Raw genomic sequence first — 19867 nt, forward strand, 5'->3', positions numbered from 1 at the left:
ATCCAATTGACTCTTCAAAGCACTACCTACATGGCTGTTCCCTCAAGTGAACATTCAAATTACCGATCGATAAGGTTTTGAGGATTCAATCTAATCCACAGTCCGATCAGTTAGTATTCTGAACATCTTTATATGCTAATCAGCTAAATCAAAGGACATGTGAACTTGATCTTGAGAAACTCTTGTATGGACTTGGTGCACAGTAAAATAGTATGGACCAAATTTTAATACTTCTATGTCCACCCTCTTCACTTTACTTTTTATTACATACTTCAAAATAACTTGGAAAAAAAAAATTTCGAAAAATATATATGTATTTTTTTTAATTTTTTGATTTTAATTTTGTATTTTAATTTTAATTTTTAAAATTTTTGATTTTTTTAAATTTTTTAAATTTTAAATTTTTAAATTTAAAATTTAAAATTTTTAGTTTTAAAAATTTTAATTTTAATTTTTAAATTTTAAATTTTTTATTTTTAAAATTTTTTAAAAGTGGAGTGGAATGAAATATAAGAGTATATGAGTGGAGTGAAATAGAATGAAATATAAGAGTGGAGTGGAAGAGGGAATTGTAAATGTTGATTCACATTGTGGAGTAAATTCATACTAGATTATTCATATCTTGCATGGAAAACCTTTGGAAGAAAAATCTTATTCTCCACCTACATGTTAGGTTGAATTCTTTGGCTGATTTCGATTTTCTATGCACAACCAGGCATACAGGGTGTGTTCGGTGTAGTAATTTTAGGTCTAAACTCTAAAGTAATCAAAAAAATAATATTTAGTAGTGAAAAATGAGAGCCGGCATAATGTTATGTATAGCACTTGGTAGTATAAGTAACTTCCACCTTGAGAAACTACAGCGGCCTAAATGAATACACTTGTATTCGTCCACGAGTATGCTAAACATTTCCGATCGTACGAGCACTCGTATGAAAGCAAAAAAGAAGACCCTACTCTAAAACTAGTCCTATGGAAAACCTAGAGTAGAAGAATCAAAATGCTCCCTGAAAAGATTAATGTCCAGATAAAAAGCCATCTACCAAACAATGCATGACCAAAAGAAGAACCAGAGTCTGTGATACCAACAAGAAATCGACATTCTCCGACTGAAGGATCCAAAAAAGTGACCATACCAAGTCCATCAAAATCGCAACTTTTTACGTCTTGTTTCTGCTTTTGATAGTAGCTATTGAACATGTAAGAGATATTACCCTTTTCCCCGATTTCATTGCATGAACCTCCGTAGCTTAGTGTAGTACAATCAGCAGCACTACAAGCTAGTTTAAGATGGTTTGCCACACTTGATAAATCCTTCAATGGGTTTGCAATGCACCATCTAGCCGGAAGGTACTCAACATCCTTGGCGTTCTTTAACAAGCCGCCACCTAGACCAAGATTCAGTTCGTACTTAGCCTGCCCATCAAAAGAAAAAATTCCCCAGTGCCTTTCAAAGTTGCCTGGGAGGGTTTTCTTCGCGTCTTCGTCTAGTAGGCCGAAAAGATAAATATCCATCGGAGGGACACCCGGCCTGAGAGGTGTTCCTTTGTTGCTAAGGACATGATTTATTAGGCCCTGGTTGAAAGCCCTGGCAGCCGTAAGATTTGCTCCAAGGGCTCCGTCGGTAGGCCAACCTACCTCTCCGATGACAATGGGAAGCTGACCATACCCAAGTTTGTTAAGAGCTGCTACTAACGTGTCATAGTTTCCATCAAAGGCGTTGTAGTAGACATTTGGTCCATCAAGTACAGGATGGTTTGTCCCTGCGAAAAATGCGTACTCCTGGGGGAAATCTGAATTTCCGTAGAGGCTCAGAAAGGGGTAAATGTTGACAACGAAAGGTGAACCATTGGAATTGAGGAATGAAACGAGTTGGGTCATAATCTGTGTGAGTTCCGAACGAAAGGCTCCTTGAGATGGGACAGATGACTCATAGGCATCAGCATTACAAGGCACCACTAGCTTGACAGAGCTGCCGAGATTTGCTTTGACCAGTGACTGCTGCAAGTTGAGCAGGGCTGGTACAACATACGACTGAAATTGGCCCAAGTAACTGGTCAAAAAAGGCTCATTTCCCACGGCGATATACCTGAAGTAAAGCAACAATAGTCAATGAACAAAAAACAATAACTTCAGTCACGGTATTAGTAACTTTGCTAAAGACGAGTTGAAAACTTAGAACAGAAATTGTAGCTGCAACACAAATAATGATATAAATGCCAGATGCTTAAGGAGTATTTATAGATAAGAAGTTTGCGAAAATGGCATGTACTTAAATCAGACTTAAAAGAATATGTAAAGCCATATCTGCAATGCTCCCTAAATGGCTTAAACTCACTAAAAGATTAAATAAAACCATATCGGCTTGATAGTGCAAAAATATGGTCCGGATCATGGTTGAAAAGCAGAATTTACGGTCAATGCGGATATATTTTGGTCGTGGTAAGCTAAAAGCTTTATGATACATTTGCAGTAAACTCAAAAACCTTTACAAATATGGTCGCACACTTGCAATATGGGGATGCAGCCTTGTTTTTGCACTATGGGTCTTGGAGATAAGTTTTTAGTATGTAGAGGATTTTTGGCCAATTTTTTAAGTATTCAGCTTGATTAATGGCGTATAGAGAAAGTTAACATAAGTCAATGTGCATGTTCATTTAGCTTAGATACACAATCTGGATTCTGGACATTATGGGGAGCCTAGTTGGTGCCTTGGACCACCTCGTTAACGGTTTTATAGAAAACGAAGAACGAGGCCGAATGGGGCACCAAATCAAGCCCCCACTCGCCAACTCGGCGCCCCTATAGAACCTAGGCGGCGCCAATTGCTGCACAATTCGTCTGGAGTCAGAATGTGACACCGACTTAGCACCTACCTGACACTGACATGGCGACTGATCAATTTGTTTTTTGTGCGGGTTGATTTTAGCGATAATATGGGAAGTTATGGAAGGTTCTTCCATGTATGCTTGTTCTCTCATGGAGGGAAGTTTAGAAAGGTGCAAAAAAGGGTGGTTTTTCATCTTCTCAGTCTAAGAATTACTAGCACTTTTACACATCAAAACACAGTATTTTTTCACACATAAACTTGCAACCTCTCTTATTTATTGCCATATTCATCCACATAAACACATTAGTTAAGTCCATTTCTAGAGCTAAGATGTGCACAACATACATTGTATTTCTAAGCAAGCTTGATTTAAAACCCAAGGAAAGTTTAAACTGCTTTAGGTGTATATCAAATGCCGATATCATTTCTCAATCAGATTTTGAAGTTCTTGCCGGTTTTCAAGGGGTGTTAGTGGTGTTGTTCAATTCTCGAGCTGAAGATTCTTATTCAAGTTTATATTGTTCATATTAGTAAAATTTGCATGAGAGAGGGTGAACTTTGGCCAATTGAAGTTTATTAGGCTGAACTTCATTAATTACATTCGATGTGACAAATTTTAAATTTAGTGTTCATCCAATAAGCTTATTTTACATAGTTTCCCTCCCAAACAAAGACTTAGCTCGCACACAACCCCACATCTTATCCCGACTAAATCCGACACCTCGCCTAACTTGACCTGAGGCTTCAACTCTTCTCAAATTTAAGTTGTTTTCTTGTTCATATTCCATTTCCTTCACATGCCCTTATAAATGCCCTAGTTAGATTTGTCCGACTTGCAAAATACACAACAATATAAGGATGTCCATTCGAGAGTCATTGTGATGTTTTGAGTAGATCAAATTATTCATAGGTTTGCGGCGTCGCCTAGATATATCAATTAGGTTTCACTTTTATGTTCGACTCATTTTCAAGAAGAGAATTGTTCACCCTACTGGATAGCCCTAGGCCAATCTCACCCTTAAACTAGATAACAAGCTTCACAATGTACAAACAATGAAACTATCCTTGAAATCTACAAAACTTTTCTACCACCCATCAAAATTACATGTTCTAATTTCCAAATTCCTTTTAAATATTGTGTTCCAACTATTTTGTTCCTTCTAAATTGTTCCATTCAGCACCTCAATGGTTCATTCTATAACTTTCATCTTGGGTGAATCTCATATTCAAATTGCTAATTATGCACTCCATCTATTCCATTCAGTTTGCAACATGTCATTCCTCCATGTGAGAGCTTTTGAGGAGAAATGCAGCAAATTTAATGTGACAAATAGAGTACCTAATTAGGTCATTACTCTCAAGTAATGGAATATCACAAGTCAAAAACAACCTAAACCAAAAGAACAATATACTAGAGTATACTAGTATACTACTAGCCCTAAATCCTCCTACATTTAACAACATTAATTACAAAAAAATTAAAAATTCAAAAAACCCAAATTCTAAAACGGGGAAAAAAAAAGAAAATTCAGAAGAAAAAAAAAAGAAAAGAAAAACCCACCTGATATCAACAGAAGGGCTGGCAGAGACATAAGAAGAAAGATTATGATGAACCCAGGAATCAGCAGCAGCAGCAGAAGAGCTAATAATAGAAAGAAATTCATTGGGAATACCAATCATAACTTGAATTTGGGTACCTCTTAAAGCATAAAGAACTTCTGGGTCTGTATCAAAAATCTTAACTTTAGAGATCTTGTTAAGTTTCAATAGATCCACAACTGTTTTAGGGGATAATCTGTGTTGTGATAATGTTCCCCAGTTCACTCCTACTGCCGCTTCCCCATTTTCTACCATTAATGATAATAATAATAATAATAATAATGGTAATACTAATCCTCCATTCATTACTAATTACTTGTTCCTTCCGGATTTAATTCAAATTGTGTATATACTTGAAGTTGAGAGGGAAGTGTATATACTTTTGTTCCTTATTTGGAATAAACTCTAGAAATGTCATTACTAGTAGTAGTAGTTTCTTGATTCTTACCAACTCTCTAAAAAGTGGTAAGTTGCGTCTTGTTTACTCCCCCTTTCCTAATTACCGACACTAACTTGTATATCTCTAGTAAGTTATAATAAGGTGAACAATATTAACTTAATTATTTTAATAGAAAAGCTAAAAAAAATGTCTCATTGTTGAGAAAAAATACCATTTTTCAAGAAAGTTCGATATTTAATTTTTACCTACTTTTTTCCCCTTCTATCAATCTACCATGTATCAAATATATTATTAATAAATTAGTAGTTAAAAATAACGTAAATTGGAAATTGAGTCTTATCTCTCTTAAGCATGTTTCGTCCTTAGAGTCCTTTTTAGGCAAGGTCTTGAGATTGTATCTTAACTAACCTCTCTTTTTCGCGGTCGACCCTGTAATCTCAAAATACATTTAAAATTCACCTTTGAGTTTATTAGTTGTTATAAATACTATTTTCACAAGACTGCTCATTTGAACATAAATTCTATAAAATATATTTTATTCTAGTGTAAGGGTGGAGAACTCAGTGCAATTGGACTTGTCAAAATGATCCATTGAATAGGATTCGGGTCGGATCAATTTTAGATCGGTTATTATTGATTTCTAATTATTAATGTTAAGGTACTATAAAAGAAATAATTTATTAGTTTAGGCGGTCAACTCTAATATTTTTTTTTATTAAGACTTTGGCATTGATATATTATTATTAGTGATTTCTTTTAACAATTACTTTTAAATAGTATTAAATTATAAATACGACCTCGTTACATGTTACAATCATCTGATTAGATGTCTAAATCAGAGAAGTTTAATCATTTGTGGATGATAAAATACAAATTTTTATTCGGTTTCAATCGTTTCACAACTAATAAGAAAAACCAGTTTATACCGATAAACATCAAATCAAACACACAACAATATAAAAGTTTTAAATCCAAAAAATTAAAATCGGCTAAATATCGTATCAAACCCACAATAGCCACCCTAAAATAGTATTAATCATAAAGATTGTGAGGGTTAAAACATCATAAATTCATACCAAACCAATTGTTATTAAAAATTTTAAACAACATTAGTAGAAAGAAGAAATCAAGATCAAGATGAAGATCAACCCTCAAGGACCAAGGTGCATCCAGACTGTCCATTTCCATGCCATGTATCATATGATATGATATGAATAGGCAGTGGCACTAAATTGCCAACCCTGGTCCACTCATTACTGTCATCAACATCACCACAATACCACTAAATCATTCATTCCTACTTAGTATTCACTTCTCAATCCCTAGCTGTATTTCCCCAAATCCCTCTTTTATCTGTTAGGGTTAAAATCTGGTAGATATCCGATTAGATCGGGGTAAAAAGATTGATTCTTGATTGAATTATGTAGTGTTAATTTTGTGGGAAATGAAGTAAAAGATTGTTTAGTTTCTTTAAAGTGAAAAGGGTAAACAAAGATTGGATTTTGATGAAGATGAAGATTAATATAAGAAAACCAGTTTTGTGTTTGCTTTTTGTGACTGTTGTTTCTCCTATTCTTCTGTACACCGACAAACTTGGAACTTTTTTTCCTTCTTCAAGTAAGACCCATCAAATTTTTTTCATTTTTGAATCTTTTTGTTATGTGGGTTTTACTCTAAATTGTTGCTAATTTGTGTTCTTGGGTTTTACAGCTCTGGAACAATTAGATGGTGAAGAAGAAATTCCTGCTTTTGTGAGTGTTTTTCAATCCAAGAATCTTACTTTTTGTTGTATTTATTTAGTTTTTTTGTTTATTTATTAAGATATTAGTCCAAGTTTAATTGGTTTTTTTTTGTATTGAATTGAAATTTGCTTCCAATTTACTCTACATTTGTTTGTTGTCAGGATTTTACTGGTCATACAAGCCAACTTAATGTGCTTCCTCAGGTAAATTCTGTTGGATTTGTTGCTTATAAAGTCTTAATACTATGTAATTTTGTCAATTGTCCTTTAATTGTACTTTAATTGTTCTTTAATTATGCTTATATGATCTTGCAATATAACTACTTGTAGGAAACTGTAATGTTTGTCAAGGATTCTGATGTTAATGATTCTCCTAAAGTCAAACCCTTAATGCAAGGTTAGTTGCCAATAAGAATAATTTTCTCCTGTACCCTACTTTGCAATAAATTTGTCTAGAATTTCGAATCGTTGAGAAGGATTTGTTTAGAAAGATGAGTAGATCTGATTGTAGACTAGTGTTTTGATTCATTAGGTAGCAAGGTAGTAGAAGTAGAACCTGTTGAGGTAGAGCATAAAAACCGAGTATTATCGACAACTACGACAAGCACTAGTAATGATGCAGTTGATTTTGAAAACCGTATACGACAAGTTACGGATGGGAATGGGATGAAAGGAGTCCGTGTCTCGCAGATAGATGAAGGCGGAGCTCTCGATACCATTGCTGATGTAGATGCTTCCAAGAATGTGGTATGTGTTTTTGTTCAGCTTATGGTTTCGTTGGTTTTTGTGTATTTATCCTTGTGATTGGATGTTTGAGTGCTTTTGAGCTTTTAGTTTATGTGAATCGGTTACTTTTGTTTTTGTTGTATTTGGTCGGATGGAAACTTTCGTTTTTGTATATTCGTCCGAATGTTAGATGCAAGGAAAGAAAATAAATGGAATTTAAGAGGAGTTGAGATGATAGATGGGAGGAGAAATGAAGGTAAAGGATGTAGATGAAGTTATGGCATCCCTTCCTTATGAAAATAATATGTTAACTAGATTAAGAAAATGAATTAACGACTTTTTTTAGAAGATGATTTACTCTGAACTACGCGCTTTCTTTCCACATCTAATGACATTAGACTTGTTCGGCTTTTGAACAAAATTTCATTTATTTGTCTTTCTTTTACTCTTACCCAATGTCACATTATTCGCTGATCGCCTTGTGAATTGCGAATCGAAAAAAGCGAGTTATGGTCAGTTTTAGGCTATTTTTGAACCACTTTGAACGAATCACGAATCCAAAGGGCGAACTAACTAGTGAATTATGTTTCACTGCTCTTACCTGAATGTCTCTTTCTCCATCCTTCAGGAGAAAAAACGCTTGCAGCAATCTGACGGAGCTGGCAACGTTGGTGCAAAAGAAATTCCTAATCGAGGACCTAGAAATGAGAAGAATAGTAACATCCAAGCTGGCAGCGTCGTTAATTCCCAGGTTCGGTATCTGAAAGATCAGTTGATCAGGGGAAAGGTCTACCTTTCCCTTTCAGCGACAAGAAACAATGCTCATTTTATCAGGGAGCTTCGACAAAGAATAAAGGAAGTCCAGAGGGCTCTTGGTGATGCAACAAAGGATTCGGAACTTCCTAGGAAGTATGTTTTGATATTTTCTCCCTTGTTTTAAGTAGAGGTGTTTAACGGAGCAGGTCGACCAATGGGGCAAGGGTCGGGTCAATAACGAGCCGTGGTGTAAAGAGTCGGGCTGGGTCCGGTCGGATAATCATAGGAATTGGTTTCAGAAAAAAATTTACCACTTCTTTTTTAAATATTTTAGAATGATATTATTATATAATAGGTGGATATTATTATATAATAGGTGGGTAAACCCAACAGGCCATAAAGTGGAATAAAAAACTATTATATGAAATTTTTAACAAATGGGTCAAATTGGGTTGGGTTCCATTGGGCTTTGACCTGCCCAGCCCGTTTTAAATTTGACATGACCCGCCCCAGCCAGTTTTCAATTCAACATTACCCGCCCCATTTAAATTTTGACCCTACCCGGCCCGTTAAACACATCTAGTTCTATGACATAATGTGGTGAATTGTATTCAGACACTATTGATACGTATTCCTTGTTACATCTTTTACCGTTCTATCTTAATTACTTGGTTCAAATGCAGTGCCGTTGAGAAAATGAAAGCGATGGATCAGACATTGGCCAAGGGCAAACAAATTCAAGATGATTGTGCAGCTATGGTGAAGAAGCTCCGTGCTATCCTTCACTCATCGGAAGAGCAGCTGCGTGTTCACAGAAAGCAAACCATGTTTTTGACTCAATTAACTGCAAAAACACTTCCAAAGGGCCTTCACTGTCTTCCGTTGCGACTTTCGACTGAATTCTACGCCTTGAATGACTCTCAACAGCAGTTACCTTATCAAGAAAAGTTGGATGACCCCCAGCTATATCACTATGCGTTATTCAGTGACAACGTTTTGGCAGCTGCGGTGGTTGTAAATTCAACCGTTACCCACGCCAAGGTAATATATGTGGTAGAGTTTCTCTTTTTCCTTTTGTTACCCATATAAGAGTTCCAATGCTGGATTTTACCCTATGTTACTTGGACTCGGGTACTGATGTCTGATACCGGTACGTGACCAAGTGTCGGATACGTTTAAATATTCAATTTTACGCCTAAAATGAAGTATCTAAGTGCCATACCAATGTCCGAGCATTAAGGATCAGACGCGGGTATGTGAAGCAAAATGAAGAGTCTGAGTAACATAGATTTCATCAAGGAAACATATCAAACATTTATCCGAAACTCGGCTTTTGCATCGAGTGCAATTCTATCCTTTTTTTCCATTTTCTAGTTTAAGTGTCTGGATGTTATTTAATCGTTTAAGAATTTCCTACGTTACTAACAATCTAACATTTTCCAGGACCCATCAAGACACGTTTTCCACATTGTAACGGATAGACTCAACTATGCAGCGATGAAGATGTGGTTCTTAGTAAATCCACCGAATAAAGCTACCATTAACGTCCAAAGTGTCGAAGAATTTACATGGTTGAATTCAAGTTACAGTCCAGTCCTGAAGCAATTGGGTTCTCAATCCATGATAGACTACTACTTCAAAAGCAACCGTGCTTCATCAGACGCAAATTTGAAATTCCGCAACCCCAAATATTTGTCCGTTCTCAACCATCTTCGATTTTACCTGCCAGAGATATTCCCCAAGTTGACAAAAGTTCTGTTTTTAGATGATGATATAGTGGTTCAGAAGGATCTTAGCAGGCTTTGGTCAGTCGATCTAAAAGGGAATGTGAATGGTGCTGTTGAAACGTGCGGGGAGACGTTCCATCGGTTCGACCGATATCTTAATTTCTCAAACCCTCTTATTTCGAAAAATTTTGACCCGCGGGCTTGTGGATGGGCCTATGGAATGAACATCTTTGATTTGAAAGAGTGGAAGAAACAAAACATCACCGAGGTGTACCACTCTTGGCAAAAGCTGGTAAGAGACTTGTACTAAGGGCCAAGTCCGTCTTCGTGATTCCGTTGCTTTTACATTAAACGTGTTTCGGAAATTCGGTTGTCACTTTTTTCGAGTCTTACATAAATCGTAACTTTCTGTGCAGAATCATGATCGGCAGTTATGGAAGCTCGGAACTTTGCCTCCGGGTCTCATTACATTTTGGAAACGGACCTTCCCTCTAGATCGATCATGGCATGTGCTTGGTCTAGGCTATAATCCCAGTGTCAATTCGAGGGACATTGAACGAGCTGCCGTTATACATTACAATGGCAACATGAAACCATGGCTTGAGATTGGGATACCCAAGTACCGAGGCTACTGGTCAAAATACATCGACTATGATCAGGTATATTTGCGAGAGTGCAACATCAATCCTTAAGCGGCATGTGCCTTCCTTGGTCTTGCGGGCTTGTATTCTAAACTCTCGGCCCGCTGTTTTGCTACTAGTCTTTAGAGAACGTATTTTTGAATATCGTGTTAAATCGCAATTCATCAATTTAGTTGTTGTATGTAGTACGTATCGCAAACGAACAACTTATGGTAAATACATTCTTTTGTACCTTTTGTGACTAGACTACCGATGTTATTGTAAATGATCTATTTGTTCGAACAATGCAAGGGCGTAGGATGAGTTATGATTTATGATTGTAGTTTACGAGTGTAGATAGATACTTTATGATTCGAACTCCATAGCCGTGTTTGAATTATTTGTTACTTGTACCTCATGGCTTCTTGTAATTTGCTCTCACTAGCTGCACTTGATGTAAAATGGTGTTTAGTTTGAGAAACAAGTGTTTTCTTCGGTTTAAAATAGCGATTTAAGCTCTACCGATCTCAATTGAATAAAGTTGAACTAAATAAAAGTTGAATGTTAAAATAAAATAAACAAAATCCCTAATTTGCCCTCTTGAATTTGAATATTAATGACTATTTTTGTAATTAATATAAATAGAATAAATAAGTATAATGTAAGAATATCTATGATCTACTCTGGTTATGGTTAATAACTTTCAAGTTTCAAATATCAAACCACAAGTTGCTTCCAACCACATAAGTATGTTCATGCATACCAAAATATTAATGTAATACAAAAAATTATGAGGTTAAATGGTTGTTTGATAGTTTTTTTTTGTTTTGTCATTCTTTTGTTAATCTAAAAAAATGATAAGTTTTACCTGTCAATATTTTTAAATGTTATTAGAAATTATAGTCTTTATCCTTCAATTTTTCATGGCGAGTTATCTTAAATATAACGGACAATCCATCCAAAAACAACTCCCAAGTAAAATAATGAAAAATACTAGAATAATTGCATTTATATCAGATATAGTATTTTAATTTTTGACAATCCGATATTAATTTCAGTTCTTAATATATGTAAATATTTTTATAATTTAATTTTAATTTCATATACGGGTTATTTCAAGTCGAGTTGGATCATATAATATCGATCTCGAATGGTCGGGTTAATTTTAGACGACTCATAGTTTTTCAGAAAATTTGAAAAAAATAAAATTATGTAACAACTTTATTCAAAAAACAAGCTTCGTTCAAACTTTATTCCTAAAATAAGCGCTCTTGCCTCCAAACCTAGGCTTAGCGTATACTCACACTTATTAACAGCGAAATGAAAGAAATGGTCAAAAATTTAGTCCAGAGTCAAGTCGCTGTTACTAACAGCGACCTAATGGTTGACTGGTTAAACAATTAAGTCGCTGTTACTAACAGCGACTTCATGCGTTCTAAATTTCTGCTGAATCTCCTTCTTCTTCATTTCACTTTACTTCGTTGAGAGCACTAATAACCCACGAAAATCTCCCTCTTCTTTCCACCATTAAAATCAACTTCAATCCTTCAATTAATCTCATCAAATTTCAAGTATGTACTACCAATTAGTTCTTCATCTTACTACATTCACTTCAGGTAATAACTTTTTTTTTCTTTTTTCGAAAATTTATGGTTTATATTTGTTCATGAAGTTTCAATTAAATGCAGGTTCATAAACTTGCAAATTACTACTCCTTGGTGATCTATAGCTTATTAAGGTACCTTTTTATTATAAATTTTTTAGTTTTTTTTTGTTTTCTAAAAGTATGTCATTTAAAGTGGTCATTATACTTAAACTCTATAAATATGTCAAATGTACTTGTTATTTGCTATGATTTTCATAATGTGGTTGTTTGTTCATGAATTTAATGTAAAAAATGTTTGAATTTAATGTAGAGAATATTTGAATGCAAACCCTAATTTTGAACAATGTACTTGCTTTCTTATGAAATTGATGGTGATGTTAATTTTGTATGTATTGTTGTAGAAATGGCTTTATTTCGTGTGACTGTTGTATGTTTTTGAAATGGCTTCATTGCAGGCACAAGGCATTGCATCTGTCATCAGCTCCACCCAAGAGGAGCATGTACGGGAGATTGCCTAAGGCATATTCCTAGGGACAGTTTCAGCACTTCATTCCAGAAGTCGTTGTGCCCGACACCACTATGGACGAGCAGGGGTCATCTCCTCATCATGCCGATGTTCATCTTGAGGAGGTAGACTTAACGTGCCCCGACTATGGTGCCAGGTCCTCACAGGGTGCTGGATCATCACAGTATCAATCACCTCCCCTACCCGAGCGTCATGCGACGACCTCTTACTATCGTAGGAGGCGTCGTAAACCGTCACAGTTAGACAGGGTACAAGAGGAGGATTAGCATTAGTATGTTGTTTGTATATATTGAACATTAGTGACATTTTGTATATATTGAACATTTGTACATATTCAATATTTGTTACATTTGGAATTTTGTGTATAATTTGTAATATATATGTAGATGTATATATTTTTATCGTATTATCACACGTTTATTATGAATGAAATGATGTTAAGTACTCAGAGTTTTCGGCGAGAAATCATTTCGCCAAGAATGCAGTATGAGTTTAATCAAAAACAAACAGACAATCATATTCTAATAGGGAAAATGCTCTCGAAAATTCAACACAATTTCATTCATGTTCAACGAATCCATATCAAATTACATAGTTCATTCGTCAAGTTAAACCACCGCCGTTAACTAATATTGTTTCTTCAACTTTCTCATAATTCTTTCAGTCTCTTCTTTCCTATGTTCCATATCATCTATTTGTCTCTTGAGATTCAATACCTCATCTTTAAGGTTTTGTTTTTCTTTTTCAAGCGATTTGGTACCCTTCGGAGCAACCCACCTAAAGTACGTGCATCCGAATCCTTCATCCAAGTAGAAAGGACAAACAACAAAATCACGGCCAAGATCGACGTTGCTCCAATCTGTATTAATCTCAACTTTATAGCCACAATCACAAAGCTCTTCAATAGAATGCTCCTGTGACATCTACGGAACACATATGATATAGTAACATAAGTAAACATTCAAAAATAATATCAACATTTATAACTTGAAAATAATACTAACATAATACTTTATGTTACCTTCAAAATCGATTAACTAGAACAAGAACGATGGAGTTTGGATACAATGAAGTAGGGAGATGATGGAGTTATTTATAGAACATAATAACAACGACTATTTTCAACTTCATAACGACTATTTTTAATTTTACAACGGTTAGTTTAAATCATACAAAAAAATCAACAAAAGTCAAACCAGGTCAAGGGATATGTCGCTGTTAGTAACTACGACATTATGTTTGACCAGTCAAACATTAGGTCGCTGTTATTAACAGCAACATATCTCTTGACTAAATTTTTGACAAGCCTAAGTTTGGAGACAAGAACACTTATTTTGGGAATAAAGTTTGAACGGAGCTTATTTTTTGAATAAAGTTTGAACGGAGCTTATTTTTTGAATAAAGTTGTTAAATAATCTTATTTTTTTTCAAATTTTCTAGTTTTTCATTAGTTGGGCTGCCTTGCCTAATGGCTTGTTGTTGTTGAGCATTGTTTCTTGAAAAATAGAAGCGGTTTGACGAGTGACTATGGAATTCAACCCATTTCCTCTTTTGTTTGACCACTAAATTGCGGCCGTCAACCGAGCTTGAACGACAGTCCAAGGTTCGTCTCTTCTTTGTTCACTTTGTTCTAATTTCTTCTCTTGTGTGACTCTGATTACCCTATCAGAATTCAGATTATGGTCATTTTTTCAATTTGTTCTAAGATTAACGGACGGGAAAGAGTGCATGATTAATTGTTGATTTTTTTTTTCCTTTTGAATTCTGTGTATAGAGCTGAATTAAGTCGGTTAGTGTAATAGAAGTACTAGGTTTACAGCACTCAAAATTCCTGGAATGTGGGAGGAAGGTATTTCCTTGATTCCATCATTCCAACACTAACAGTGAGTTTGAGCTTGAAATTAATGAGGTAGGATTAATTTGTTTAGGAAATCTAAGCTACGGAAAGTTGGAAATTACTGATTTTCATTTGTGGGAAGTTATTAGATTGGTGAAGGTGTATGTGGGAAGTGGGAACCGGGGAGCTCTGGGAGCAGGGGCGGATTCAGGATTCAAAATCAATTTTGCAGAAATTTCAGATGGAGTTTTGTTTGTCAATTCAAAATTAATTCATGTTATAAATGGTTAAAATGGTGGTACACCACCAGAAATTGATCGTTATTGAAACAAAGCTTACACATTTAAGTAATTAATAATTACATATACAAAAGTCAAAATGAGAAGCAAGTAAAGGCATCCATTTCTATTATCTAATATTCAACTCAATGATAACTACTAGATTTAACAATAGAAGTATCAAACTTCAATACATTACAAAAGACATAGAGGTAATAGATAAAATACATCAAATCGTAGCTACTATAACCATATATATCAAACTTCAGAGTTTAGACCAACAAATGTACCTTGGCATATTAATCCTTCCAAACTCGACCTCGACGAACTCCCAAATCAAAAGCTTTGAACGTAATTTTCCATATGCTTAACTCTTCAGATATAGGATGCACTATCAGCACTAATGATGAACTACCCTCTGCATTCACTAAAGCTATTACAACTATCAAACTCTAGCTTATTCAAAGATCCTCGAGAATCATGGGTTGACCTAGTGGTTGGAGGCTTTCCCGTTTACTCTTGTGTCAAGGGTTCGATTCTCACCACATACACGAAGGAGTACTTCCCTCTTCTCGCCTTACTTGTAGGGGATTCTTAAGCCTTAATCCAAGTTCACAAAGATCCTCAAAAGAAATTAAAATATCGTTCATTAAAAAAAATCTACTCCCTCCTATTCACATCAAATGTGTCCTTTGTTTTTTTGGCACTATTTCACTCTTACTTTGTATTTTATCTTAATTTGTAATTTAAAACATAGTCAAGTACTCAAGTGAGATCTTGTTTGATTCGTCTCAATATAAATTTTATCAATATCTGTTTTTTATAATTTTTAATTATGCGCAAATAGAGTTCTTCAAGATTGAATAGTTGCATTGACAAACATGCAAAACAAAATGAAATAATTGATGTGAATAAGAGGAAGTATATATTTTTCCATCAAGTTACACGTGGTACTACTTGAACATTATCAAGACACCCATCTATGTTACTCGAATCAGATCATAGTGCAAAATTAAGGCCACGGTATATTGTATGGGCGCTTCATTATGAAGGTTTATTTACCAAAGTGGTATTACCAGCGCTAAGGCGCAAATCCCCTCGTTTTAGGCAGAAATGTACTGTGAGCATAGGTGGTTGTTTAATCTCATTATTTGAAACACCTGAATATATCAGGTAGAAAAGTATGTGAGCATAGGTGGTTGTTTGCATTATGTTTGGAAGATATTAGATCCATGAAAATTTTTGGTAGTATTTGTTACATGAGTTGTGTTATTAAAATACAGGAGTTTGTCCTTGAATGAAATATGATGGTTGAATAAATGTTACATTTTCTATCTTATTCTTGTTCATCTGTACTTTTTTATCTAATTAATAATTAATTTCTGTCTTAGAATCCTCGTTTGATGATTGTGGGTCTTATAATCTTTTTTCCGTTGCCATACATGTGTGTATCTTTTAGTTATTAACTTCAAACTGATATGTCAAGAATCCTTTATCCAATTTGCATTAGGACTGTGGTGTTGGAAATAATGGATCCTGTAAGTAATAATCCTAATCTGTCTTCAAAGCAACGACTCCGTTGGACCCATGAACTTCACGAACGTTTTGTTGATGCAGTGGCACAACTTGGTGGGCCAGATCGTAAGTTTTTAACTTTAGTAATGTTTGCTTATAATAACATGGTTTGTGTAATTTTGTAGCACAAGATTGTCTGATTCTCTGATTACATCAGTATTTAATACAAACAAAATCTTCTATGTACTGGGTTTGATTATTATCTGGATTTTATCATCATATCAGAAAAAGAGAAAAGAATAGACTTATCTTGTCTTGTGTTCATATTTGTGTATCTTTTTATTGAGAATCAAACTAATATCTCATTGTTAAAATTTTGCATCAGATATATTGGGCACTCGATTAATCATCTTCGTAGCCGTTATGTGTGATAAAAACTTGGTTCTAATAGAGCTTTGATTTTGGGGCTAACTTTATTTCTTGTGCCTTTCAGGTGCTACACCCAAAGGTGTTCTTAGGGTCATGGGGGTACAGGGCTTGACAATATATCATGTCAAAAGCCATTTACAGGTAGCTATCTTTTGAAATTATTTTTGAGGTTTCACTAGTGTATCTATGTTTCTCTGCTCACATTTCTCTACTTTGCCCTTTCAGAAATATCGCCTTGCGAAGTACCTTCCTGATTCCTCATCTGAAGGTTAGTATCCATGGTTATGGTAAAGGGTATCTGGTTTTATGTTCATAGTATGACATTTTACTGAATTTGAGTTCTAGGTTTTTCTTTCATTTCCACTTAAGGGAATATACTTATGATTCTTTGTTTTTCTTTTTTGAATACGATGTTGGTCATGATAGGGAAGAAAACCGACTGGAAGGAATCTGCAGATTTGCTTTATGGTCCGGAAAATTCATCGTAAGGACTCTATTCTCTTTATGATTTTTTATTTTCTTTGTTTTATTATCATGTAACTTAATTTGAGGTAGAACGTAGAAGTTACCCCCTCTATCCATGTGACTTTTCCGTATGTGAGAGCTTTTTAGTGAGTGGAGCAAACTCAATTGGACAGGAGTATGATATCATGAATTCATGATGGAGAAGGATTGACATTATATCTAAAATTTTGGGTTGATGAACATTGAAAGAGAGGTGTATGAATGATTTTTTGAGAGTTACCTTTTTTTAAGTGTTTTTTCAGCTGCACCGACATAGGTCTTATTTAGTTTGTCAAGGTCTCTTTCATCCAATATATCCTGCTGACTGCAATTTTCAATTATTGCTTTGCAGTGGCATGGAAATCACTGAGGCACTAAAGCTGCAGATGGAGGTGCAGAAGAGATTGCATGAGCAATTAGAGGCATGTGTTTTTTTGTGCAGTCTCTAGAAAACTGTTAGATCCTAATTCTCTCAAGAAAGTTACCAATTCCCATTGCTAATTGCTCCCTTACAGCATACATTAAGTGATTCTTGTTTAGGAGGTGTTCTGACCACTGGTCTTGTCCTACTTATTCTACCTTAGTCGTTGTTCTCTTTTTCCGCTGGTTGTTCTGTAAGCTCCAGTTAATCGACTCTGAAAACAGAAAAAAAGCGGGAAACAGAGTTGGGGGTCATCATTGGGAAATAAGTAAATCCTCTAGTGTCCTGATATGTTATTCTGGTGATTACTTGATATAGAATAAGAAGTGAGTAATGAGACTTATTAGATGTTTCAATGAATCTGAATACCCTTGTGAGCATTTTGATCACTTTTTGATGGAAAGTTGAAGGACCACTTCCAGAATATTATTTCATGTGAGGGAAGTAATGTTTAACCAGCCTAGATATCTGGGATGTTAATCATGATTTATCCAGTAAGGAGAGAGCAATGAGAAGCCATTTATATGTTTGATGTGGTTGTGATTCTGAAGGATCTTGTCGACACTAATGCTCGATTATTGGTCGTAAGTGTTCAGTGAGTGAGTGGACTGAGAGGGCTGAAGCCAGCTTGGCAGAATGGTTCTGGAGATACTAGGCTTTATAGTTTTTTTAGCTTGTGGGTGCACTATTTTGTTCTTGGAGGGGCCAAGGTCGCCGTTGGACCTTGGTGTCGATAGCCCTTCGACCATGTTTAGATGAATCTAACAAGGTTCTACATAATTCTTACCCCTTAGTTATAAATCATGAATGATGGTCTACACAGAGTAAGTCACCACAACATGAAAAGGGGGAAACCAAGTATCAATGTAAATTATAGGTTGACATATGGAAAAATGTAATGAGACAAATTTGGCAATAATTTACTCAATAATATATTTTTTTATGATTAAAAATGAATAATGTTTACCAAGTACTCACTGTCCGTGGTTCTGTAGAATTCTTCATACCTCGTCCCATGTAAAGTGTCAAGTAAAATACGCTTTGATCAGTTATTATACTTGACGTGCTATAGGTGCAAAGGCAGCTGCAATTACGAATAGAAGCTCAAGGCAAATACTTGAAGAAAATAATCGAGGAGCAACAACGCCTTAGTAAAACAATCGCAGATGTGCCTGGCTCTGGAGATTCTAAATCAAGCTTATTAATGTCCGATAAGTACCTCGGCGCTGATTCTTTAAAGAGTGACCCAGAAACTCCTCCTCCTATATCAGAGTCACCTTTAGGCAAAAACAACAAAGAATATGCAGTTGCTAAGACCCTATCTTTAGACGAGTCTTTCTCGTCTCATAATGAGCCATTGACACCCGACTCTACTAGCCATGATGCTTTGACATCCGAAAATTATATAGAAGAGAGATCAGCAAAGAAGCCATGTATGGCCAACGATGATGCCTTTTCAAGCCAAGAGATGTTATTTACCGAGCAGATACTGGAGTCGAGCACGAGTCAATCTCTTCAACAACGGCACACTATATATGTGGGAGAACCATTTTATCCTTCTGCTTTATCGGTTGGCAAGGAAGACCGAGAAAAAAAGCTATGAAAAAGTATTTCGACTCTTAAACTGCTAGCCTTCATTAAGTGTTTCTATGTAGCTTTAGTTCCTCAGGGAAGGTTTCTTCTGTTGTAGACCTATAACCTATAACTGTCCTTGTCAACTTATCGGGCTTCAGGATCCCGTGTTGATGCCGTTAAGTTTGAGAGATTCACCTCCAGTGCTGCGCGCTGCGTTTTTCTAATTTGGAGTTTGTTTCTCCCTGCTTGATGATGATAGCAACAGCATATACCTAGTTCGGAGATTTTCTGTTGAGGGCATAGTTGGGAATTGATGAGCATGTTTCTTGCTTATTTACGGCTTATCATATCGAGTATGTCCTCGCTCATTCCACTTGAAAATGTTATAACTTACAAGTACATGTCTTTAATCAGATCTGATCGATAGTGTTAGAATTTGTAACAGGATTTTTGTTCATTTTTATTCTTATTTAACATGTAGTTTTTTAATTCTTGGATCGTTTTCTTTAGTGCTTACCAAGGTCAAGTACATTTAGGAAATGTGGTTGTTTTACTGTTTATATATAGGGAGAAGTACACCATGCTTAGAACATTTGTACTCGTTTCCGTGAGAACTCGAAAAACTTGCAAGTTAAACACGCACTCACACACCCAATTTGCTTTAGACTTTAACTCAATGTGTAAAGATTTAAATTCATCTCGATCCAGTAAGTACTTCACACGAAGTAATTATAATTTGATAAGCGCTTAATTCAAACTTATTCAAAATTCAATACA

At 35.3% G+C, this 19867-nt stretch overlaps 3 protein-coding genes across 3 annotated transcripts; 2 read left to right on the plus strand and 1 right to left on the minus strand.

The window, feature by feature from the left end:
• Positions 1-388: 388 nt before the first annotated feature.
• LOC130823614 (glucan endo-1,3-beta-glucosidase 5) lies at positions 389-4943 on the minus strand. Its single transcript, XM_057688297.1, has 2 exons — positions 4392-4943; positions 389-2089 (listed from the first exon to the last, which is right to left on the minus strand). The coding sequence occupies exons 1-2, from the start codon at positions 4733-4735 to the stop codon at positions 982-984; spliced, it is 1452 nt and encodes a 483-aa protein (XP_057544280.1). The 5' UTR covers positions 4736-4943; the 3' UTR covers positions 389-981.
• A 952-nt stretch (positions 4944-5895) lies between these two features.
• On the plus strand, positions 5896-10810 carry LOC130823959 (probable galacturonosyltransferase 4). Its single transcript, XM_057688799.1, has 9 exons — positions 5896-6446; positions 6540-6580; positions 6733-6774; positions 6901-6967; positions 7103-7317; positions 7925-8205; positions 8736-9093; positions 9496-10071; positions 10196-10810. Exons 1-9 carry the CDS (start codon positions 6335-6337, stop codon positions 10469-10471), a joined length of 1968 nt encoding a protein of 655 aa, XP_057544782.1. The 5' UTR covers positions 5896-6334; the 3' UTR covers positions 10472-10810.
• Positions 10811-13976: 3166 nt separating this feature from the next.
• LOC130823494 (myb family transcription factor PHL7-like) lies at positions 13977-19581 on the plus strand. Its single transcript, XM_057688113.1, has 7 exons — positions 13977-14134; positions 16157-16287; positions 16655-16731; positions 16816-16858; positions 17017-17074; positions 17447-17516; positions 18588-19581. The coding sequence occupies exons 2-7, from the start codon at positions 16176-16178 to the stop codon at positions 19116-19118; spliced, it is 891 nt and encodes a 296-aa protein (XP_057544096.1). The 5' UTR covers positions 13977-14134; positions 16157-16175; the 3' UTR covers positions 19119-19581.
• Positions 19582-19867: the final 286 nt, after the last annotated feature.

Source organism: Amaranthus tricolor, chromosome 9 (assembly GCF_026212465.1).
Source record: "Amaranthus tricolor cultivar Red isolate AtriRed21 chromosome 9, ASM2621246v1, whole genome shotgun sequence".
NCBI lineage: Eukaryota > Viridiplantae > Streptophyta > Magnoliopsida > Caryophyllales > Amaranthaceae > Amaranthus > Amaranthus tricolor.